Source organism: Mya arenaria, chromosome 9, assembly GCF_026914265.1.
Source record: "Mya arenaria isolate MELC-2E11 chromosome 9, ASM2691426v1".
Lineage (NCBI taxonomy): Eukaryota > Metazoa > Mollusca > Bivalvia > Myida > Myidae > Mya > Mya arenaria.
The window spans coordinates 39008093-39035551 of NC_069130.1; the positions used below are offsets into that span (position 1 = coordinate 39008093).

At 33.2% G+C, this 27459-nt stretch overlaps 1 protein-coding gene across 3 annotated transcripts; it reads right to left on the reverse strand.

Moving 5' to 3' along the window:
- Positions 1-1220: 1220 nt before the first annotated feature.
- Positions 1221-23022, reverse strand: LOC128246612 (uncharacterized). Of its 3 annotated transcripts, XM_052964906.1 has the most exons (12): positions 22706-23022; positions 22077-22201; positions 21753-21918; positions 21369-21427; positions 20780-20864; positions 20435-20540; positions 12123-12183; positions 11588-11765; positions 10824-11069; positions 10177-10303; positions 7445-7552; positions 1221-6466 (listed from the first exon to the last, which is right to left on the reverse strand). In XM_052964906.1, exons 9-12 carry the CDS (start codon positions 10941-10943, stop codon positions 6024-6026), a joined length of 798 nt encoding a protein of 265 aa, XP_052820866.1. In that variant the 5' UTR covers positions 10944-11069; positions 11588-11765; positions 12123-12183; positions 20435-20540; positions 20780-20864; positions 21369-21427; positions 21753-21918; positions 22077-22201; positions 22706-23022; the 3' UTR covers positions 1221-6023. The 3 variants fall into 3 exon arrangements, with proteins under 3 accessions (XP_052820866.1, XP_052820865.1, XP_052820867.1); XM_052964905.1 differs by lacking the exon at positions 11588-11765; XM_052964907.1 differs by lacking the exons at positions 11588-11765; positions 12123-12183; positions 20435-20540; ... (3 more) ...; positions 22077-22201; positions 22706-23022 and having other exon boundaries at positions 10177-10311; positions 10824-10963.
- Positions 23023-27459: the final 4437 nt, after the last annotated feature.

The window sequence follows — 27459 nt, forward strand, 5'->3', positions numbered from 1 at the left end:
CATCAACCAGTGATATACACTGTACATGTTCTAGAGTTATAGAATCTGCTTCTTAATCATCAACCAGTGATATACACTATACATGCTCTAGAGTTATAGAATCTGCTTCTTAATCATCAACCAGTGATATACACTGTACATGTTCTAGAGTTATAGAATCTGTTTCTTAATCACCAACCAGTGATATACACTGTACATGTTCTAGAGTTATAGAATCTGCTTCTTAATCACCAACCAGTGATATACACTGTACATGTTCTAGAGTTATAGAACCTGCTTCTTAATCACCAACCAGTGATATACAATGTACATGTTCTAGAGTTATAGAATCTGCTTCTTAATCACCAACCAGTGATATACAATGTACATGTTCTAGAGTTATAGAATCTGCTTCTTAATCACCAACCAGTGATATACAATGTACATGTTCTAGAGTTAGATTCTGCTTCTTAATCACCGACCAGTGATATACAATTTACATGTTCTAGAGTTATAGAATCTGTTCATCAACCAGTGATATACACTGTACATGTTCTAGAGTTATAGAATCTGCTTCTTAATCACCAACCAGTGATATACAATGTACATGTTCTAGAGTTATAGAATCTGCTTCTTAATCACCAACCAGTGATATACAATGTACATGTTCTAGAGTTATAGAATCTGCTTCTTAATCACCAACCAGTGATATACAATGTATACGTTCTAGAGTTATAGAATCTGCTTCTTAATCACCAACCAGTGATATACACTGTACATGTTCTAGAGTTATAGAATCTGCTTATTATTCATCAACCAGTGATATACACTGTACATGTTCTAGAGTTATAGAATCTGCTTCTTAATCATCAACCAGTGATATACACTGTACATGTTCTAGAGTTATAGAATCTGCTTCTTAATCATCAACCAGTGATATACACTGTACATGTTATAGAGTTATAGAATCTGTTTCTTAATCACCAACCAGTGATATACACTGTACATGTTCTAGAGTTATAGAATCTGCTTCTTAATCATCAACCAGTGATATACAATGTACATGATACAGAATTATAGATTCTATTTCTTAATCACCAACCAGTGATATACAATGTACATGTTCCCAAAATATAGATCCTTCTTCTTCATAATAAGGATTGATGTGATGTATCGTTGGATAAGTAACATGTGAACTACACTTATCCACAAATACATGCAATTTTAAACACAACCCTACAAATATTTTGATGTTTTATTCAATACCAAATTAGTTACTGACAAACACAAGACGTATCCAAGGAAACGGACTAGAATGTTTTAAATGCTAAAAATATCAATCAATACAGTAAACAGAGCTAGGATAAATTTTAAAACTCTGTAAAAAACACACTTCACCAGACTTATATATTTTAAACATGTTATTGAAACTGTAACATTTCTACTAAATAACTTTGCTTTTCTGTTTTACAATCTTTTTAAAATATTTAAACATGTAAATATGTACATAACACCATATCCAACAATCAAACAATACAGACAGTAAACTATATGACTAGACTATAAATACCAATAATTGAATATGGTAATTTCTGAAAAATCTCAAACAACAATTCTGTGAGTTAACTTTAATCCATAAAATACTTCTACAAATATCTAAAACATCATATAAAAGCACCTCTCTGAAAAAGCACATTGAGTAAATATCGTAAGTTTCACATCGCACAGCATATAATATCTATTTATAACTGATGTTTAAGTAACAACAAACAATTAGTGTTTGAAATTATATTTTGTCCAATGGGATGCTATTATTCCTCAAATCTGCCATACATTTATTTTGATTATTGTTGATTTAAATCATGTGAATCAGTAGGTTTTAACAGTGGCTGGGCAAATAGACAAAATATAATCTCAAACACTAAGCCGGCCAACCTTTGTCCATAACATAAGGGCGAACTTTTTGGAAAAGTGTAAATTGCTGAATTTTATAAATTGTAACAACATTCCGCAATGTTTGAATTTAATGATTTCTTGAAGCAATAGTATGATGCATACAAGTATATCTGTGATGTTTGGCACATGTTACCTTATAATCTGTTTCAAAACGTATAATATAGATTTAGTAAACCGCAAGTAGTTACATACAAAGTTCATTAAGGTTATCCATCCAACATAGATGCAACAAAAGGCTACATGTAGTTTAAACTTACAAAAAGTTCAAGTTCAAGAAATTTAAGTTTTTATTGAAAACTGTTTGTATAAACATTTGTGTAGACATTATGTTATTTCAGAAACTAATTAATAAAATTGCTTTGTTGTCTCATTTTAATGTTTTCTAATAATATCTCCTTTTATTATACTATATCATTTAGCATTATTATGGTGATATTCAAAAATGCAATCCATCAAAAATAATATAATGGTTCATCAATATAAAATTAAAAAGAAGTTATCTCGATGTTAATTTATAAACAAGTCTTCCTTTTGAGGCTTAATTTATTTTAATAATGTTTGTTTCCACAAACGCAACCATCCCTATATCTTCCTCCCAAGTCTACATTTATTTGACGATAATGTTTTTTTTTGTAAATTCCTTATAATGTGCATTTTCTGAGTCAACATCTTAAAATTTGGATAATGTTTTTCTAAAATTTTCTACAATAGTGAATACCCTGATATAGGTCAGTTAGGTACAAAAACCTGGTTCTCAAAAATGAAAAAGAGAGAAAAGAGTACCTAATAATAGTAATTTCTACATACCGAGCCTAATTTATATCATTTCTTTTTATCTGATGGATGGCTTACCTGAACTTGAATACTGCGAGACCATGTCATGCTGAGTACCTTAATTAATGTATACATAACATGTTAATACAACGTGATCTGAAAATGTATATTTGGAATGACGAAGACCTCCATGGCAATATTCAACATTAGCAACACGTCCACAACACAAAATATCTACATTCAGATGTACCCTTTGACCAAGCAAGACGATAATACACTCATACATAAAATGTAGTATAATGTACAGCTTCACTCCTTTACCGTTTTTACTGTACATAATATACTAAGATAGACAAATACACAAGCGAAAAACAGTGATAAAAAGTGGGTAAAATCTAAATACTTTGTCAAGTATGTAGTGAAAAACTGAAACTGACACAATTTATTCCATGTATATTAATACAATCTATGTCATCTGTCATATTACGAACTAAAAAAAAACATTTAAAAATTAAAAACTAAACCGTTGGTAAGTAATTCAAACAGAACTTTTTGATTTGCATTCGTCAATTTTTCTACACAGTGAAAGCTTAAGAATGTAATTTATTTTACTTTTTTTTTCTTCCATTGACATACTTTATCAATTACTTTATGACAAAAGAAGGTGCATCAACGGTATTAGACTCCTTAATAAAGCTTAAACTGAAGTGCAGGTAGCTCTTACTATTTTGAAAGTAATATCTTGAGAGATAAATTCTCTCAACAAGATATACAGAATAGCTCTTAAAAAAATGACTATTTCAAAAATATCTTGATAGTAAAATTCTCTATATACCAAGATAGAACACATTTCATAGAAAGGATCGGAGTAAGGTCTCAGATCAGACATCATACATGACTCTCACAACACACTAAATAACGATACCTAAATAACAACATCACTCTGTAACTAAACAGAGATAAATGAACTTCGCACTTTTGTTTAATGAGAAAGTAATGTTCAGCCTGTATACATGTGTAAAAGATTCCTATGTTATGTAAAACTGTATTAAGTTATAGTTCTGGCATCCACAACTGTGTATTACTATTGAAATAATTTCAATAGTACTCAAAATACGAGGTAAGTGGGTACCATGTTGTCAAGGCAACATTCAATAACTAAGATACTACATAAGTGAATATCATTGTTATTGATCCATATATTAGATAATGAACTGTTAAGCCCCGCCTACTGTTACCATTCCAATATGGGAGTTAATGTAACTCTCAATCATGGTATAGATCTATATCTTTGACAGGGGTGGCACATACGTTTATGTTTTGAACATTAATATTATCATCACGTACCTATTACGAGTCCGTGCAATCATAAAGATCATTCCTGTCTAAAGTATTAAAAACTTTTAACAAGAAAATATTTCGCAAATTATTGAAAAACAACAAATAGTCAGCTTAGCTTAATCCTGTTTAAAGGGACTTATGAAGTTTCCAGAAATTTGGGCCAGAGAAATACCTCTAAAACTGTGGGAGTTGTTCGCTCCACAAACCTCAATATTCACGTAGCCAAAAGTGTAAAAATCCTACTCTAGGGCATGTTACTGTACATGTAACACGTGGTGGCCACAGGCCAATAAAAATACTTCAGGCAATATTACCCATCAAGGTGGGAATGAGTACATAGTATCGGGTATTATCTCTTAAACTGTTGGAGAATATCGCTCTACAGCATTTTGCCAACTGACTATCCGCCCAACAGACCAACCCAATGCAGACTTCAAACTTTGTTTGCAGGAGTATAAATATAAATATTCAAATATTCTAATGCTTTTTCAACAACAATGGAAGTATACAGTGTAAACAATGGTCCCATTACCATGGCAACATACCATAAAATATAAATTAAGTTAACAAACCAATAAAACAGAAGACAATGTGTAAAAAAACACATTTTACATATTTAAAAAAAAATATTTTTTTATAAAGTTCACGATCATGATAAAAAAAAAACATAATGAAGACCTCCAGCAAGGCTGTTGTAAGTTCCAGCAGACCAAACGGATTTATTTCTTTTTCTGCAAGCAACCGTCAATGATGTTGCATTTTGGGAGGGTTTAGTTTTCATGCAACAGCAGACCACAAATATAAAACCTAGCGAATTAATCAATTTATCAGTGCTTTCGAAAAAAATTAAATAATGGCCTTGTAAAATTGACCAGAACTAACAAATCTGAAAAAAGTGCCTCTCTAAAATAAGACAATCAACAGCAACCAATACACACAGAAAGCACTTAACCAAAATAGTGGTCAAAATTACCACAAGCACAAAAAAGCCTGACATACGCTCAATAACTCTATATATCTAGAGCACAAGAAAACAAGGTAAACATGCTTAACTCAATTCTATGTGACAGATTAATGATGAATATCAGTTCAATTCATTTGATTTTGGTCCAACTGCAGTGGCTCACATGGTTAAATGCAAACTACTGGCCTTGACCGTACACACATACGGTAATGAACCTCAAACATATAGCACCCATTATATACAACTCCACTGATAAAAACCTTGTTTGTTTGGTTTCTTTTTTCCACAGCCTTGACCTTTTCAACTATTCTCTCCTCTCTAACATGAAATTCTGGCCTTGACCTTAAGCGTAATGAAAACCCTTGATCTTGTTTTTTTTTTCTCTGAAGCCATGACCTTCTCTCCACTCTGACTTGAGTAACAGACCTTGACCTTAGAGTGTTGAACAACATTGACCTTGTTTTTTCATCTAAGGCCATGACCTTTCAATGCCCCTTTCTCTATACATTGACCTCCGTGTCATAAACACCATTAACCTTGACATTCTCCACTACGCTCTCCACATCAATTCCAACAACTTGCCTTGACATTGGAGTAATGATCACCAAATATCACCATTCTACCATACAACTGGTAAAAGTCTTCATCCAGGTTCTTCTCTAACACTTTGCCTTTCCTTTACCTTGAGCAACTTGAGTCCATGTCTTATTGCAGTATGAGTCATCGAGTAATATGTGTCATTATTAACCTCTGTTTGTTGTGAGATATTCTCTGTCAATTGGTCAGTATCGTTACCTGATGTACAGTAAATTTAAAAATGAAATAACTTTTCTCAATTAGTTTGTATTTCAACGTGATTCCATTATATCCATGTTTCAAAATTCTCAATAGTAATAATCCTTGCAAATAAATTTCAATGTATTCTACAACAAAATCCTGATGAACGTCTTATTTTTCAAATTAATCATTGGACTGAGAATTTCTTATGACAATTATCAAAGGAAATGACTCATTCCCCAGTTTGACTTATAACTGAGCTTTCCCCAATCTCTTCTTGTGTACTTCTTCCCACTTTCTCTTCTCCTTTCATACCATTCTCTGAAGTCTCCAAGTTTTCCTCCCCATTATCCTTAAGAGAGGTTTTAGAATCGCAAATATCTTTATCAGCCTTCATATTAGTAGTTTCTCCATCAATGTCCCTTACAGTGTCATCATCTCCTTTATTGTTTTCTCCATAAATTATGTGAGGATCCTTATTCTCTCCGGACTTGGGTTTATCTAATGTTCCAAATGGCTTATCATCTATGTGGCTAGGCTTATCAATTTCAAGCCGTTGACGTTTCCGTGACGTCATCTCCTCTTCACTGCTATCGTCCCGCGCTTCAATTTCAGCATTTTCTCTCCATCGCTGTTTTCTCGACTCGTGTGATGCTATCATCTCGTCAAGGGTCACTGTAATAAAAAAATTGGCATCATTTCATGCACTTAAGTATACACATGTCAACACAAAACACATCTCTACATCATTCACAAACAAATAAATAGAGAAGCTTCTGTAAGTTACCATGTATACATTTTATCAAATCTGTTTGTTTTAATAATATGGGCTCTTGAAAGGCTTAAAGGCGCACAATACAGGCTGATTCAAAAATAAAAATATTATCATGTTTATCTCATTTGATTTAATGATCAAAACCAAAAACAACAGCATATCATTTACGTAGAGATAAAGAAATAGCAATATTTTTGCATTTTTTTAACTCTGGAAATTGTGGCCACATCGCTATTATTTCCACAAACCCAATTTTTAAGGTTAGTATTTTTTATCTGTTATATGCTTTTTTATCATTTGAGTCAAATGAGTAAGACAAGTCAAAACTAAAAATAAATACTTTTGGCATCAACCTATATTGTGCGCCTTTAAATCATTTGGACTCCTGCAATGGTAGGTCATCTGAATACAAATACAAGTCTGGGCAAATGAATATTCTTCAAGTTTGTGATTAATAGACATCAATCGTTTTACAATTGGTAGTATGTGATATATGATGATTGCAAGTGCAATTACACTATAAAGCTGACTTAATCAAAGTGAACAACACTTTGTCAGGAACTACTTTTCATCATGGGTGTGGTTTCTACCAATTGTGAAGTCGTTCCATGAAAAACTGTAGATTACGAAGAAGTTTAAGTCTTAAAATGATATTAACCTACAGACAGAGAAGGTTGACAGACTGCCAAAGTGACCTCTATATACTTATTGTAGTCTCAAACTACTGATTATTTTCAGCGATGTTCCGGTGATCAATTATAATCAAAAATTATAATCAAAAATGGATTGGTTGAGCCTGAAAATTGTATTTGGTCATAATTGATCATATATTCAGATTACTCCTGAACTTGATCAACCCTGTTGTACGGACTACTTACAGCCTCCCTGTCTCTCCATCAGCACCTTAGGATTCCTGTCTTCTACGAGCCATTCAGACTGCATCAGTAAAGGGGGACTCAGATCACACCAGGCCGCAATGTCACAGTCTGAAAAAATGACAGAAAGATTAGTTCAAATCCAATTTACAGTAGATAAAAGAATAAAAAGCACCTTTACTAGTTCATTTATCACCCGAATATTGTCTCACAAATATTTGAGAGTCCGATACATCAACTGTAACTTACAATACATGTAAAGTGAATCATGCCATCTTGATGAGACTTTTTGTTTATAATAAACCTGAGAATGTTTGAAAACTTATTCATAAAAAAGGCTTTCATAATTTAAAACTCATTATTTGAATTTTGTTTATTGTCAGAAGTAAAACTACAACTTTAACTACATAGATAAGTGTCAAATATCTGAATATTTATAATAGGGTTCATAAACAGGAGGAATACATAAATATGCCAAGACTTGTCCATTTTTCTTGATTTAATCCAGGGCTATATATATATATGTGTATTGGCACTTGCTGGGGACGGGTATTATTGGCAAAGCATCGAGATCTAGAACAATATTTCATAAGCATATCTCAATATATCGTTGAAATAAAAATAGGTAATGTATGGTAATTAATTAGGTTTCTCTGTTCATATCATTATTATTTCACTTTCTGTTTCGATAATCCATAAATTGCAGAACTAGGTATCAATAATGTTGTGCATCCCTAGAACAGGCTTTGTCCAACCAAGTTTAATGTAAATATTCTGAATGGTTTCTGAATTATAGGGTATTGTAGACCTACAGTAAGGACAACATAAGTGAATGGCAATACAATTTCTATTGAACAACAAACAAGCTAAAGATTGCATAAAACATCTCTCCAAATCTAGGGGCCCTTTTAAAGGGTGTGAGTGGTCTAGTGGTTTAGGTATCTGCCCGTAACCCAACAGGTCTCAGGTTTACAAACCATGGGAAAAGTTTGATCAGCTAGGGGTTGTAACCAAGCTGGAAAACATGGTTTTCTTCCAAGTTCTCCGTTTTCCCCACAACACAAGACCACACTCTTGTGCAACATGACAGCGAGTGTGACTGTGAGACTTAGCATAATTAAATATTACTTTCTTCAGTGTTGTGTAAAATTAAAGATCAAAACAAATAAAAATAAAAACAAGATATGTGAACCCTGACTAAAGTTATTCAGTTTTAACCATTCTTCTATTTTTAGTAACAGTGACCTTGACCCTAGGGACCCAAAACGCAATCTCATGAAAGGTATTCATATACTCTTCCTATAGACCAATTTTGGTCAAGATGTGTCAACCCCAACTGAAATTATTTAGTTTCATAGGTGAGTTTGACACCGCCCGGCCGGCTTAGAAATTTGTTGAAGTAAACAAGTATTAATGTCAGAAGTGTCAGCTTTTAAGTCTTAACTTCTCTGGAAGATTAATGGATTTACTTATGATCTGCAGAATTTGTAACAAATGTTGAGCTGTTTTAGCAGTACCTGTCTTATTTAAATATATGAGGATATCATCAACTTTTTATGTTTAGAAGTTTACAACAATATCGTTAGTCACGTTGTTAACTTAAACAAAGTTCTATACAATCGTCCCATTGCTTTCTAGAACCAACAACAGGTTCTCATTTCTTTTAAGTGACCATTGCAAATGCATGCTTGAATTATTTGCATCCTTTTATCTACCTCAACTTAACATAAACAATTCGAAATATGAAGAAAATATGCCACTCATAGTTCTCATTAACTTGGTTTTGGCAGTTCTTGGACCTGTCCAATAAAGATCTAAGTCAATTTTAGTCATAAAGTGAAAATTCCTTTCATATTTCGTTATTTTGCTACAAAGTGGAGTCTATTCAACTTTAGCCAGTATTAAACATAAATGATAAGTTGAAGAAAAAAAAACAATCAATGTGTTTCAATTTTTGACTTTAATTAATATTCAGATATAAAATTTTAAGCATTTTGCTTGGCTCATAAATAGTGATTTTCTAAAATAATGATCAATTATAATAAAAAAATGATTGGTTTGGCCTGAAATTGTATTAAGTCATAATCGATCATTGATTTAACCAGCTGTTTCCTTACCCTGGTTATTTGTGTTTGGCCAATTTTCTCCTTTGAGTTCATTTATGATCCGAAAGTGTTTAGTTGTTATCAGTAATAAATACTGCAGAAAGCAACAACACTAAATAACCAAATATACACATAACATAATCATAGTTAGGATTCCGAAATTATTGTACAGGAACAAAACTGCAATTAAGGTTTGGACTATCGACACTCGGTTACTTGAGTGGAACAGATCATCATGAGTTAAACTTGAACGGATTCCCAACAGTACTTACACATCTTGAAGCAACAGCTGCTCATTTGTTGATGTCCTTTAGTGAAACAAGGGGAATAACTAAACAACTATTCAAGCCAGAGTTATGGGCCTTGTTAAAGTGTAACTTATATGTGCTTTGACTCTGGCAACATGTGTACCAAGTTTCCTTTGAATGATATCTTGAACAGTATTTTTGGTTATCATAGTCTGACAATGCCAACAACGACACTAAGACCATGATAATACCTTAACCTTTTTTCGTCAAAAAGCGGGCATGCAAAAAATGTCAAAATGGGAATCCTGTATCCTGCAAAACATTCATTTAACTGTATAAGTTACTTATAAGGTGAAATAAGATCTGTGTTATATGAACTTACCAGCTTCATAAATCCACTCAAATTCTCCTCCAAAGTCCGCGTCATACAAGCACAAGGGCGCATCAGATGACATGTTATATTGTGGCTTACGCGGATTTTTCTCAATGCTCAGAAGTTCATCTACCACCTAGAAAACTAGTACATGGATTGCTATTGTAAAAATCTCATTACATTTAAACATCATTAATTCGAACACTGTTTATACAAAATTATTGATTCTTCAGATATAATTTTCGGTTCCGATTTTAGTTTACTTTGTGTAATCGCAATTTTCCTCAACAATCCGAAATCGCTCCTTCGAAATTATCGCTATTTCAAATCCCGATTGCAACAAATATAAAACATTTTGTGAGACTTCCATTATTTAAAGCAAAAACTGTTTAATACACTTTAACTTTGCGATGATAAATGCTACATGGCAAATTTGTTGCACCTATTGGTTTGTAATTTATTTTTTCCCCTGGATTTAAATAAGGATAAGGTGTGAACATTATAATGAGTAGAATTACTGATATTGAATTGCAATTATTAAAATTACTTGTATTGACCTTACTTTGTCTGCTTGTATCAATCAGCAAATTTAAAGAAGTTTTCTATTAACTAAACACAATGCAAGGGGGATAACTAGACAAAAACCAAATGCATACTTCAACTGATTCCCTCCCTTTGCCCACAAGGAACAGCACAGAGAAGATGAATCTGATGCCACAGGAACGCTCTCCCGACAATCGTGAGTTCGCACATTGTGAATTCATTGTCAGTCTCATCTAGAGTCTTGACTTCAACCTCCATGATTTAACGAACATAGTTTGTTATGCCATCTTTAACATTGAACTTGCAGAAGTTGCGGAAGTCATATTCGCCAATCAATTTTTGCCGGCTTCTTCCATGAGCTGTGAATTTAAAAAAAATAATCATAAAATCAGGAAATTTTAAGTCTTCAGACCAAATCAATATTTCATGAAAATAAAACAGTTTTCAAACAAAACATTTTAAAGTCACACTCGTATTTAAAATCAATACATAAACATATATAACAAACAAATTTTGAGTAATAAACCTTTACCTGCTTACTATATAATGCATTTATGGAAAATATAGTACTGATATTACTGATAACAAGATTGTTACTGTGTATTTAAAAGATGAAAACGCACAAATATTAAATGAATGGTGAGTCCTAAAAGATTTACAGTGATCAACTATCATTTCATAAGGTAGTGTTTTCTGCACCTTTCTTATATTCTTCCTTTTTGGTAAATTAAAACAATTGAATTAAGTATGGTACATCTTATTTGGGAGTAGAAGTGCATCTTCTTAGTTTCCTTTGGAGTTTGCTACCCAAAAAATCTTTGAAGCATTTTTGCCATAAACAAGAGCTTACAAGTTATTACAACATAAAACTAATCACTTTTGTTGGCACAAGGTTGTGCGAGTATGTGGTCTTGATGATTCACATGCGCCCAGGCTGTGAAACCAACCCAGGTTGCCTAGGTGAGATGGGAGTGTTCTATCCAATGGCTCATCGGGCATACTTTATCTTTGAGGTAGGGATGCGGGTCTTACAATCAACACATTGTCTTTACCTTCTGAACACATGTACAAAGTCATTTTAAAATATGACAAAAATACAGCCAGGATATGACAAACTATACGGTATGCATATATGCTATATATAATGTCCTGGGCTGATCACCATAAAGCATCTTAAGTTAACTCCTTACTACTCATTTTCTTAAATGAAGTATCAAACTTATCATGATATAATAACTTGATACAATATCAAACTGACATATTTCATTTCATTGCTTTAATTGAAGATACATACTTTTATGTTAAAGAACAGTTAATTTTCTTTTATTTTGACTATGAATGTTTTAGAAAATTGACTCAAATTAAGAAATGACCTGATATTTTATAAATACTGCCCCAGGAGTATTACTTACCAGTATATTAAGGTCTCCTTTGGGGAAGAAATACTTGTACGTTCTTCTCCTGCTGCTGAACCTGAAATGATACCATTGGTTGACGGTATACCGTAGGAATCCTCTTTCCCCGTTCTTTAATGTACTACAAACATGTCAAATGCTCAGACCTTGATTGTTTTCAATGTATTATCAAAATATATGTTACAATTTCAGATTTATGGACAATAAGAGTTTTCCACCTCATTAGAAACACCAATGCTATGTGACAACACCTTCATGTGACTAGGTATACCATATATAGCAGCATTCATACTGGGTGGACTGTAAAATGTTTATTTACAACACCATTGGCCTTTACCAAATCACTATTTTCCCTACCGAAAAACCGGTAGCATTTTCATTTATGAGGCAGTAGTTGACAGTCAAGAGTCTGCCACAGATCCGCACTTATATGGTCTTGCTATTAAGTTTTTAAAGCACTACGGTAGAGTTTCCACCTACGGAGCATGGATTTCATCCAACTTATAATTTAAAGCCATTAGTGTTACTGCTAGGGATAAAATGATGATCAAGTATTGTCTATAATCGATTGCAAAATCTCTGAACCTATCATCAAATGTGGCAATGTCTTAAAAAAGGCAAAATAGTGTACAACCACTGTATTAACAAGTACAAAAGTTGCTGCAAGATGCAGCAATTGGATGTTAGCGCGGGCCAACTATTGGTTATGCAAGTCTATATGAAGGTCAGAACGAAGTAAATGAAGTAAGGACTGACAATGATTGTAGATGTCAGTGCAATGAAGTTACTTAAAAGATGACAGAATTGGGCTGTTGTTTTGAAATGAAAATAAAACTTAACACAATAACAATTGTACAACTGATGGTATATCTATGACAGAAACCATAATTGTATCAAATAACTTTATTCATGAACTGTATCAATATACACACATTTATAAAAGACAACATGGCCACAATGGTGGTTTTCTTTTGGAGTGGCTGATATGATAGCTGAAATGTTACATGCCAACATGATTTGGTAAATTCTGGGCAAAGTTCGAAAGGTTGAGAATTTGGTGAAATGTTGACTATGAACAGGAGTAGCACCAAAGGTTTTTCCAAACAACTAATTAAGGACATCTGCTTAAAACAATGTTTACTTTTTGCTAATAATCCCTGAAACAAGTTGACCATTATAAATAAGTGTTACAAAGCCATTGTTTCTAACTGAAAAACACATATAACTGTTTGCTTATGTAACAGATTTTAACACAATTAAAAAAATACATTTAACATAAACTTAAAGAAGTTGGTTATACATGAGCTGAAAGAAAGAAGTATGATCATCATTATTAATGTCATTTTCCTTGTTCTGTGGCGTAGATGATTTATAGGCATGCAGGATGTTTTAAACAAAGGAAACAAGTTTAGTATATACTGACACTTATAGGTAATAAACATTATGTAATCATCATGCACTATGCACTTTTAAGGCATAAGATATAAGAATGATGAGCAGAATGTGATGCAGGTTGATAGTGGTATGACTAGGAAGTTGATCACTTTATGTGTATGGAAATATAATGACACAAAAGATTTATGAAGAAAGTGCTGAAAATTATAGGTTACAATGAAATGAAGTGAGGAATATGTTTTAATACATAAAAAGTGAAGCATTTGTACAAAGTTTGGTGGAAATGTGTTAATGTTATTTTGCCTGTAAAACTTCTCAATTCTTTAAAATATGACATTGAAATATAAGAATAAATACTGCATTGAGTATTACTGAAATGTGAACATATGTACAAACAAGAAAGAACATGAGCAATATGACATTTTATATACATTTTGTATACAACAAAGAGTAATAAGCATGATAACAAAATATACAGAGTTAGTATGTATGCTGGGAATGGTAGAGTTGTACTGAAATGTAATAAACAATAGAAAGAATATTTGTTATAATTTGGTGTAAGTGCGACATATACATTATGACCAATACATGGAATAAGAATGAACACAGACAAATTAATACAATACTAAAATACATGCTGGTACTATTTCATAAGCAATGAAATAGAACAGGTATGAAAGAAAAGAATATAAATGAAAATGCATGAAAACCTAGTAATATGTACCTAGTATGCAAATGCACAGTATTTGAATGGAAATATTTATAGGGTGATAAATATCTTTTACATGGGGGGCTTAAAAAGACTCAGTTTGTTGGAATGAATTGGGTTGAAAATGGGTTTATTTGTTAAATGATTTACTAACATAAAAGTTGAAAGTTGTCAAACCCAAAACTATAAATGATATGCCTGGAGTTTTATATTATCAGTATAAGCATTGCTGATATGGTTGATAGCCAAAAGGCCATTATTTTTTAAAGTTTGAAAAGTCATAAATCACGAAAATGAAAAACAATAACACACAATAGAATGGTTAAGTCATGCAAAAAAAGCAGGGTAAGTTGAGAAGTTGAAACAGGCATACTTTTTGAAGCATTATGAATTTTAATGTTTGTAAATGGAGTCAGTGCCTATAAAAGAGACATTGAATGAATTCATCAGAGTTAAAGCTGCACTCTAACAGATTGAACGTTTTGACAACTTTTTCATTTTTTGACTTAGAACGAGCCATATTTTGCGAAAATCCATTGAAACCAGTTATATAAGACAGCTGACAAAAAAAGATTGCAGATTTTTATACGTAAGTTCAAAAATTGATGTTTTATGCAATTTTCTTAAACTGTTAGTAACAGCTTAAGCCATAAGACATTAATTTTCAAATGGAAATATGAAAATCTGTGATTTGATCTTTTGTCAGTAATCTTAAATCATTTGTTTGCAGATATTAACACAAAATTTGCGCTTTCCAAGACCAACAATAAAAAAAGTTGTACAAATGGTAAATCTGTGAGAGTGCAGCTTTAAGCATAACAGGTAGTAAAGAAGGGTGACATGGCAAAATGACATAGTGATATAAATACAAGTATTTCTTTTAAATTAACATTTTGTAACTGTTTAAGTGAGATGTTGAAAAACAGAACATTGTTAAATATATGTACATATGAGAAATTAATTTAAACATTAATGGGAATTAAACTTAGCAAAAGCATAGTGATATCTACAGAGCATTATGCAAACATCAGTGTTCAGATAGACAAAACCTTGAATGAGAAGTCTTATAATACTGTCAAATGTCTCTGATTTTAGGAACATGTTTTGTAAATAATTATTGAAATTGCAGAACATTTAAGAAAACAATAGGAAAATAAGTAATCATTATGATGAGATTATTAAATAATGTTACGATTCTGTAGTCATATATTGTGACTGTAAGATATTGGCACAACTGTCACTCAACATATTGACAGAATGGTAAAACACAACAATGGCAAAAATGGAAGTACACTATTTTATAAATATCAAATTTCAAATCCCCCGCCACGGAGTGGGGAGGGGATTACAGAAACACTTCATCAGTCTGTTTGTCCGTCTGGCTGTAACATTTCGTGTCCGTGCTATAACTTACTTATGCATTGATGGATTACCATATTGCTTGGTACAAATGTTGTCCTCATTGAGACGATGAGCAGTGACATTGACCAGGGTCCATAACTCAAAGATCAAAGTCACACGAGATATTTAAATGTCAGAGTACACATACTCGTCTTCGCGCTATAAACTCTTCCTACATATATCAAGTTTGGTCACAGTATGTCAGCCTTAACTGAAAAAGTAATCTATTTTTAGTAACAGTGACAACGACCCTAGGGGGCCAAAAAGCATCCATTAAAGCTCTGCATAAACTTGTCCTATATACCAAGTTTGGTCACACTATGACAACCCTTACTTGAGTTATTCAGTACTTACCATATTTCTATTTTGACCTTGACCTAGACCATAACTCGCGGGGCCAAAAACACAATCTCAGGAAAGGTCTCTATAAACTCTTCCTACATACCAAATTTGGTACCAATTAGAAGACCCTTACTTAAGTTATTCAAAACCAACCCTTTTTCTATTAATAGTAACCTTGACCTTGATCATAGGGGCCTCAAACGCATTCCCATAAAAGATCTCCATCAACTCTTTGCATATACCAAGTTTGGTCTCTTTATGTCAAACCTAGCTAAAATTATTCGATACATAAGGTGACTTTGACGCTGCTCTAACACCAGCCTGTCCGAACAATGACACAGGTCATTCAAATATCTTGTTTTCCCTTTATGAAAATGTGGTTAGGAATATAAAAATGTGCCTTTCAAAAGAAATTAAAAGAAGAGTTAAAAAGAAAAAAAAACATTCAAGGGCAATAATTTGTATTTAGGGTTAACATAAAGTTATGTTCCTTAGTGTAAGATGGTCGTCAATAATTCTGCGAAGTATTAAGTGCATTGAATGAAGGTATAGAAGTTTTTCATTAAAATCCCAACTTGCCCTAAAACTTTAACTTGCCCTTAAACTTTAACCTAAGTCAATCAGGGGCCATAACTTGTATTAAGGATAATATGAATGAAGGGTATAGAAGTTATCAATAAACATATCAACCTGCCCTAAAATTTTAACCTAAGTTCCATAGTCAATCAGGGGCCATTATGTGAATAAAATATGATATGGAGTTATCTTACCTAATTATGTGATGGCACTGAACAACTGTGTAAAGTATTAAGTCAATTGAATGAAGGGTATTGGACTTATTAGTGAAAATCCCAACTTGTTCTAAAACTTTAACCTGCCCTAAACCTTTAACCTAAGTCAATCAGGGGCTATAACTTGTATTGAGGATAATACAGAGTTATGTAACCTCATTGTGTGATGGTCCTGAACAAATGTGTCAAGTATTAAGTTAAATGAACGAATGGTAGAGAAGTTATTAATAAATATCCCAACCTGCCCTAAAACTTTAACCTAAGTTTGATAGTCAATCAGGGGCCATAACTTGTATAAAGGAGTTATCTATTCCCATTATATGATGGCACTGTGTGAGGTATTAAGTCAATTGAATGAAGGGTATTGGACTTATAAGTGAAAATCCCAACTTGCCCTAAAACTTTAACCGGACACCGACACCAGAGCGAATAGTATAGCCCACCTTATTCTTAAAATAGTCGAGCTAAAAAAACACAAATGTGATAATATATTTATAACATGTGTTTTCTCTTCAAAAACAGAGAAACAAGGTTATGACATCACCACAAAATATATGTATCACTTTATCGAAAATACTTAAGGCTTGCTATTTCATCGATGTTATGAATCAAGACTCATTTTCCCTTTTTTTAGCCAAAATAACCTTGACATTGATCTTACCTACACTACACACAATATGTATAACTTTAACAAATACTCTTTTATTATGTTCAAATATTCAAGAATAGTTTAGGTTACTGATCATACAACTTGTATTTCTATATTCTTGACCAGTGGTTGTGTACAATTTTGATCAGATTCAACATACCGGTCAGGTTGCGAGAATAACAAATTGCCTTGTGTTAACTTGATGTAGTGTCAGATAAAGCATTGAGATAGGTTGTTTCGTTAAGAATCAATTGGTCCTTTCACACTTGCAATGACATTTTTTTCATTTTCAAACTTTCCTCTAGCGTTTATAGGGAAGAGCACTGTGAGGTAGAAGTGAAGTGCAGGATCGTCACCGATTGTTTTCAGTTCAGGTTTTGTGATGAGGAGTAACTCAACTGTTGAGGATCAAGTTGGAACAATTTCCGCATTTCATACCTACTGCTGCGTTTGATAACAACCTCAGCTGTGCAAAAGTAGGCCACTTGTGTAAGGGACTGGCTCTAACATAGAGGACATTTGTCAAGGTCCATTTACTTGTTGCCACACTCTAAAAAGATATGAAAGGAGTTTGTTATGATATCATGATAAGTGAATGTAGCACTGAAGACCTGATAACATGAAACATGAGAAATAAAATAACTCTAAACATTAAACTGAGGTGAATTTGTTAGGTTTCAAGGTTGATTTCATAAGCTTTATTCGAAATGTGAATTGACATGTAATTTGCAATTTGATGTCAATTCTGAATCAGGTTATATATACAAGTAATGATTTCATTCCTTTATTCAGCTATTGAGTAAAGCAATTTTGTTAGAAAAAGTGAAAAAATGTTATTAATTTTTAGGAAGGCTTGTTTATAGGTCATGTATTTTGTGCGAAATAAATATCAAAATGATGTCTAAAAAAAGATTATATTGGAAATAATGTAAGCTTGTAGAGTTTGTTTTTTTGAACATTATATGAAATTGTGAATAATTGTAAATACATTCAATTATTTATTGAAATGCATTGAAACATACATATGTTTTTGTTTTATTAAAGGTTGAATGTTAATACCAAAAGCAATGCTATTTAAAGTTGCAGTTAAAAACTTAGCAAAATATTTGCCTAGCTTTAGTTGTGTTACATAACAACACAAAATGCAGAAGGTTTGGAATTTCATTTTTAATATAAATGCTGGCTATTGTTCTGAAACCATAAAGTTAACAGGAAACTAAGAAAGAGAACAAACCTGGTTTTGGGCAGTGGGGCAGCACTGATATTTGTGGGCTGAAGAATACTCATTTCTTGGAACTCCTCAGTCCTGGCCCATTATTGTTGGTGGCCATTTTTTGCAGTTTTCATCTTGAAGATGAAGCCCTTTCTATTCAATATTTACAACTCTTGTGGTAGAAACTGGAATGTAGGATGATAAATATAAATATACATTTTATTGAGACAGAATCCCGTAAAACATGTTTATTATTTTGAACTAATGCACCAGTCAATTGTAACAACGACCCCCAAGGTCTGGGGGTATACCGGGGATAGCCGGGGAAATGGACCATGTTTTTAACTTTCAGGTGGCCCTGCATTGCCGGGTGAATGGGATGGTTATGTCTCGCTTTAAATATAGCAGGGAATGGGCCTTACCTAGGGCCCCTGGGGTGCGGGGGCATTTGGCGAGATTAAACCATCTGTTCATCCCCGCAGGACGTGATTTTAGCCAAGATTGGCTGGACCTATGGTCAGGGTCCTCGCTATTCCCCTGACCGGGGGGGGGGGGGGGCGTGGTTTCAATTGACTGATGCATTAGTCTAAAATAATAAGTTAAATAACTGGTGCATAATGAAAACGATGCAAAAATTTAATGACTACGAACAAATCACCTTAAACTCGTTACATACAGACTGACATGCAAACTTTGCGCATGCATTACAAAGAAGGGCTTGAAATATCATCCCTACCATTGTGACTCATTCAGTTAGACGCGTTAATGTCCAAATCGAACGTTTTTGTTGCAGTATTACACTTCGAATCACCCTCTCGCAATTTTGACCTTGACCGCACACTCGCCTATATCTGAAATGCAAGAAGCGTTTTCATTGGACGGCTATCATTCCTGGTTTTAATGACGCAATTTGGAAAAGCCTTCAAATGTTGTCCAAAATGAAAGTAGGAATACCGCAAAAAAAAACGTGCTACTGTTTAAATCGGAAGACACGAAACCTGCTTTTAAAATGATAAATATAAAATAACAATAGTTTTTCAGTTGACTACGTAAAAAGAAAATGAAAATACCTTTCCCCAACCGCCAGCGTGTTGATCTCGAATGACGATATCCCTAGTCTACTGGACGCTTGCATCTGACCCGTACGTTTCATAACCGGGTAATCAGATAATAGACTGGTTCACCGATTTTCTAAGATTATTGTAAGATACATTCTGCGCATTAATGGTTTATTCTTTATGTAAAAATATTTCAATAAAAAAGAGAAGTTTTCTCAACAACTGTGCATTTATGATTTTTCTCTAAAAGAGTTATTTAAAAAAATCTCTGGTTTTAATTTGCCTTATATTTTCAAAGCTTCACATATTAGAAGATTACCAATCTTCTATTGCAAAATCGAACAGGAACTAGTCTAATGGAGAACTGCTTCGGAATTATCCGAGAGCGGACGGTAAGAAACGGCGCATGCGCGATCAAAACAATGAAAACGCCGCATGCGCAAGCCCATTGCACCAGGGACACTTCTAAAACAATCAATATATGCGCCGGGCGCCGATGCGCCCGCGCAATAATTTGGTATTAAGCTTAAATATTACTGGTCTTGAATATATACTTCTTTACAAAAAAAACACAGCAGAAGATGTTTTACCATTACCAGTAAACATGTTATTGTTTTGTACCATGAAGTTTAATCCTCTTTTATTAAGTTTTAATTTCAATTACATATGGAAAATTGAACGGAAGGGTTTGAACGAGTATTTCCCATGATCAATTCTGATTTTGTATCAATTTCAACTCCACCCCCCTTACCTCGCACTGAAGTCTGGGTCTATAGGCGCCCAGGCCAGCACCCTGATGTCCCGTGGCAGGTTCCTGTTCAGCACGATGCAGTACCGTATCTCCGTGGTCTTGTCGCCTGATATAGTTCAATTAATAGGTCTAACCAATAGAAAAACGTTACAAACCCTATGTTTAAATTGATAATAATTAAGTTCTTTATAGCCCGATACAATGTTTTTTTACACCCTTAGCACCCTATTTATTTTCTGCAATTCCCTGCCCTTTATATAACCTGGCTAAAATCCTAGAGGCATTGTGTTCATGTATGTATGTATGGAAAAAAGACTGTACAGTACAGTATACATAGTTCCTTACCAGGTCTTTCATGCGCTGTCATTCCTTCTCTCACCTTCACCCCGACCCCCGACAGCAAGTTGCTGCGTTCATCAAGAGAGACAACCTGGAATATACAAGAAATGTATTTTAATTCCCACTTGTGAAACTCTGTTAACCTCTGTCAATAACTTAATGTATTGTTGCATTTGGTCAAATTCTTTCTGAAGAAAAATAAATTTTGTATCCGTTGTTTTAAGTTAATCTTTAATATAGCAGAGTGCAAAAATATAATCGTGAAAAATATACTTTAAATAGATGTTTTAAAAAGTATAAAGCTTATTACATGTGGTTTTCTCCCTTGGCTTGAAAAAGTACAAAGCTTATTATATATTATGTGGTTTTCACCCTTGGATTGAACAGCAAGTTTATATCCTAAATCTTAATTTTTTTTTGTGACATTCTTACATTGGAATATTAGGTAATTTCATTTGAATATAAGCTGAATTACTCTCACAAACAAGCACTAATCCAAGTCTGGAAATGTTCACTTTGTTAAAGTTTATTCCATCTTTAGTGACAAATTGGTCATATGGAGTAAGTTACAAATTGGTCTAACTGAATGAGTTACCTGTCAAAATGCACTAACACCTTGTCTATTGACCACACCGACTGTTACACGCTGACTCTCTGAAAATTTAAACTCTTAGTAGTCTTACAGTGTTTATATAAAGACTGTATTATTTGTGATTAAAACAAGTTATGCTAAGCCTCCAAGTACAGAAATTGCTTTCATTACAAACTCAAGTATTATTTAGAAGCCAATAAGTTATAAACTTTCATCACAGTTGTAATAGAAAGCGAGGCCATCTTAAAAATGAGCGTATATCAATAAATTTTAAGGTAAAAAATCATTTTATTTCTAAACAAGCATCAAATATGCAAATTCAACGAAGCCATGTTTCAAAAGTAACATCTTTTACAACATCTGAATGATTAAAGTAATGATACATACTCAATATAATGAAGATCTAATTTTTTTCTGAGCAGCTGGAACATGTGCATACTGGACTCAATAAGGGCCTCGAACAGTTAACGTTGAATGGTGTGTCCCGCTTCCTCTTGTGCATATATGTGTAGTCATGGCCAAGGTACATGATCTTCAGGGCTAGATGGTTTACCTGTGAAAGATATCGTAACAATAAATAACAAAACTTATCTTACAAATAGAAAACAAACATATCATACTTATTAGAACTAAACAACACAAACTCTTCTGTAAACAAACTGGAAGTGTTTATTATATGTATACAAAGTTATTATGATAAAGATGATATACTTGTTGAAGACATTTTGGACGAAACTTCTTTTTCCTCTGCATTGCCATGCAGGTGGAGCTCTTCTTTGACGGCTCTATGATGCACCTTCACCAGTCTCAAGCTGATGGATTCTCAACATCAGCTCCTGCAACATTGTACATAGGTCAATGGCAGGCAATAATAAAAGCAGCTCCAAGTTTTACTTAATAGGGCAATACTGATGAAACCAAATAATCGATATATTATTCATAACGACTTCTAATGTTGACTTTTTTTAATGTTTCATTAAAATGCATTTATTATGGGTGTAATGAAACTTTTGTGCCGCGTGGACGACTCTTAATGACTCCTTCCCGAGATCTAAAAAGGATCAAGAAATGTGTCTATTTCCTGGTTTTATCATGAGATGAAACACTTCGAAGTCAACAGTAAAAGTGAAGTACATATACATGTATCATAAGTATTAACAACATTTCATAATACAGAATAATAATGATTTCAATATTGTCAAATAATAAGTTTCTCTTAAATTACAAATTAATCTTGATTGACAATTAGCAATTAGATGAACCAACAATGCATTGCAAAGTCTCACATCAATTTCTGAGTTCGTTGGTTTCAAAAGTATACAAAGAAGCAATATACATACATGTCAACATCTTTTGCTGTCTTAAAAGAATCAGATAAGCTTAAAACTTTTTCACTGACAAATTTCTGCTTTTTTCTCAATCGCTTCCTGATCATAGAACGACTAAGTTAACTATCTAACGAAAAGCTAACAATGGAGCCAAAAGAATGACCGAAAAGTGTACAGCGCTTAGATGTGACTTGGGTGTATAAGCCATAGACAATAATATGCTTCTTACATAAATCAGTTATACATAGTCAGTACATGATAATTATAAGGAATGTATGAATACATTTATAAACATATCAAGACTGATTTTCCATTCTAAATTATCTTTAAATACTTCATACAATATCATTGAAATAACTTTATAGCATGTTTCTAAAACGGAAACATTTAAGTCTCAAATACAACTGTTAATCATTAAAAAAGATAGAACAACCTTACACAAATAAGCAAAATTCTTACCTAAAAAAGTTCAAGAAATGTGTCTATTTCCTCGTTTTATTATGAGATGAAACACTTCGAAGTCAACAGTAAAAGTGACTCGAGCGAGGAAAGACACAACTTTTTAGAGAATTGCCAAAACTATCATCATCCAATGACAAAGGATGTTACAAAAAGTCATGCCAATACATGGCCAATGAAATTGAGACAATTAATCCAGACGCAGGGGACACTAGGGGCTGGGCCCTAAAAATGTCATTGTCTGACTTAATCTCAATTATCAGTTAAGCCGGGCATTCTGTTTATATTACAATCTAAAGTTTCGCAACAATCTTTAGCGTAGTGATAGGTTGTCAAGAAAACTCCAACAATTCTTTAATGATACAGAATTACACAATATTGATAGCAATTCTTTATTTGAAAATCCATTGTCTGTGGATGTGCCTCAATTCCAAATATATAATCATACGATGCAAAATATAATTGCCGATGACAGAAAGGCACACCTTAGTCTGGAAAAGATGGCACAGTCGGCTAAAACTGATGCTATGGTGTTTCAATCTTTAACCGATCCATTGTTGACCGGAGATATTATGCTGGAAGATAACTGGCCCTCCACAGATGACATTCTCTTGTATTGTACGACATCCATTGCTGCCTTTTGTCTGATTGCTTTAATCTTAATATCTCTTAAACTTAGAAAACTCATGATTGTAGTGTCTGTTCTACAAAATACAGGTGTACAAAAAGTTCATGCTGCCACTCTACCTTCTTTCATATATAAGAAGCCTGAAACCACTCCTGCACCAACAAATTATATTTGGCATTACTTTAGAACATTACATATTAGCTTTTGTGATTATGTCATGTGTGATGGTGTCGGTTCTATTAGTCAAAACATGTACATGTAGACTAAGAAATAGATCATGTCAAATTGTTCCTGAGCTCACAAATGGATTTTCATGTGTCTTTGTGCCTATTTATAACCTTTCGATGTGTCCCACCTACTGGAATATTAGGGTTCCACAGAGCATTTCATGCATTATAATTCAAGGACTGTGGACACCCATTTTATCATTTGACTGGGATGACTTTCATGTGGAAAATAAATTAACTCATCAAAAGAATAATGTAGCATCCACTGTTAGAGTTGGTCCTCTAGCAGCTAGACTAACGATTTCTTAGTCTAAAATAATAAATACGTTATACGGGATTCTTCTAATCCCTAACGTCTAATAGGTTTCAACGGTTTTCAATAAGACCCCAAATCAGATTGTTTTTAAAATTTCATGTCTGATTTCAGGAATTTTTAGGAATTTTCATAGAATTTATAGGTAAAGTCGCGCGTTTGATGCACAATTCAAAATGTTTATATTCAACCATTACAAGAGTCTTAAACATATGTTTTCTAATTGTGTAATATGTATTACATCAAAACTCTTTTTGTCATGAATTGTGACATAAGTTATATTTAATAAACTTGAAAACTTAAAGCTTAGAAGCTTAAAAATGTCTTCAAGTCACCAATTCTGAGCCTGAAGTTGACCCATCTGTTATTTGGTACTTAGGTCATGTGGATGGATGTGTCCTAATCATAAATGCAATAAAAAGGTAAACATAACAAATCTGTCTTGCATGTATATCTCTTTGCAAACATCACATCATTATCAATAAATAAAATAAAACATATTTTCATAAAAAAAAAAAACGAAAATCACATGCAATTTAACATTTGTTAAAGACATCTACAAAAGCTTTTAATGGTGTACAAGTGTACCTGGTAGGTTTTTTTGCATAAACAAATACGCGGTACATTCTAAATTGGATAACAAATTGCCTTTTGTTCTAAATTTTAACCTGTCTTACAGCTTGTGTCTTAATTACACTTTTATCAACACAAGCTTATTCTAATTCTGCATCACACAAAAAATGCATAAATCTTCCTCGCCCAACATAAAAGGTGTTTAAACATAGCAAAATCGGCTGTATTTTGCCCATGTTAGTGCACTTACCTTCAGAAAGAAAAAAACATAAAATCAATGAAAAATAGCTATAATAGGTACAGGAATGGTGCACATTGACTAAAACTAACAGTTTCAAGTCAGGCATGTTTCTATTTTCACTTTATAAACAAGCAATCGTTCAGCTTATACATTCAAATATTTTTGTTAATGCCTCTAGAAACATATGTTAAAAAATAAATAGAAGCTTACACGTGTGGCTTCCGGGTAGGCGTATCTATATTGCGAGAAAAATGATAAAACTTACTAACCAGGTGAAAATATACTCCCAAAACACCAAAATCTCTTCGAACACCGCCATTTTATTCCGCATCACACATTTCCCTCACTTAAAATTCGGAAATCACAATATACGTAGGACCCCCTGCATAGATGGTGACATTTTGTAAGGTTCGTGACTGTCGTCGGACGAGTGTTGACTATAAAATGTATTTTCTTTCTTAAACCCGTTATTTTCCAGAATTTTGTTTTTACTTTATTTAATTCATATATGTTTCTATGTCATGGAAAAAATATTTTTAACCTGTTTCAATTCATGCACTAAAAGCAAACACGTATAATTTGTATGTCGCCAATGTCAGCTTATTCAATAGGCAGTTTAGTTATAAGTTCAAACACAAACTTATCTATAAATACATTTATACAACTGGTTATCTACTTATGATTTGCGAATTTCACTAAGTAAGTGGTAACACGAATCTTATTACGTTAACCAGTTTTTATGTTACTTCTTAAGTGGAATTCGCAAACCATAACTAGTTAACCTGTTAGCGCCTGAATCTGGAATGTATTTATATGTGTGGTGACACGAATCTTATTACGTTAGCCAGCTAGTATGTTACTTATTAAGTGGAATTCGCAAACCATAACTAGTTAACCTGTTAGCGCCTGAATCTGGAATGTATTTATATGTGTGGTGACACGAATCTTATTACGTTAGCCAGCTAGTATGTTACTTATTAAGTGGAATTCGCAAACCATAACTAGTTAACCTGTTAGCGCCTGAATCTGGAATGTATTTATAGCTAAGTGGTGACACGAATCTTATTACGTTAACCAGCTAGTATGTTACTTATTAAGTGGAATTCGCAAACCATAACTAGTTAACCTGTTAGCGCCTGAATCTGGAATGTATTTATAGCTAAGTGGTGACACGAATCTTATTACGTTAACCAGCTAGTATGTTACTTATTAAGTGGAATTCGCAAACCATAACTAGTTAACCTGTTAGCGCCTGAATCTGGAATGTATTTATAGCTAAGTGGTGACACGAATCTTATTACGTTAACCAGCTAGTATGTTACTTATTAAGTGGAATTCGCAAACAATAACTAGTTAACCTGTTAGTGTTGTACAGCTTAAAATGCCGCCGTAGGTTCGTCTTATAAGGTTCGTTTTCGAAATTTCATTTTGTCAATTATGTATTTAATTGGATCTTCAGGCGAAAATGTGAGGTCTTCGCTTAGCAGAATTTAAAGTCGTGAACAGTCTGTCTGTATGTGTACTGCCCGCTTTGCCATAGATCCATTTGCGTTTTTTGACAGAAAATTAAGTTTAAACTTTTTGCTACTGAGCTTGTTTCTGTAGTATTCACTTAAGTAATGGTATTGGTGGCTAAATTGTACATGATGGTCTCAAATCGAGTGGAAGTTAATCATTAATAGTCATCTGGGCAAAGTTAAGTTCCATCACTTATAAGTAATTGATGTAATAATATAACAATAACTGTCAAGTGACATTTCAAGTGGATTTCAAAGTTCATAGAAACTGAGTGTAAATATATCTCATGGGATCATGTTTTATGCTTTTAACTTCCCTTAATATTTTTATATTTTTCTGATGCATCTTTTATAGCATACGGAGTATTTGGTGTTCAGATAATAACATAGAAGATATTTACATTCAATAATTTCGCATGACTTTTAATTATTTTGAATTGTTTGGTTCAAAATTTAAGGCTAAGTACAAATTTTCGCTTCACTGAAATGTTTAAGTAGAATAATCCGCCCAAAAGGTTGCATAATAAAAACAGAAGTACGAAATTCCGAGTCACATATATGCTTAAGTATTAAAATGCGCCCGTTATTTGTTCACACCTGGAAATTTTAAATAATGTTAAGCCCTGAATCTTCCACAAAGATGTATAGTTTTTGGGCAGAATAATAATTCCGTCCATACATCAGGCAGAATTTACTGATTCCGTGCCAACTCCGCCTCAATTCAGCCCTCTCAATCCGCCCCTTTATTTCGTACGGGTGGGTCCATACATGCTAATCTATCATAAAACTCTCGTACTTGTGGTCAACT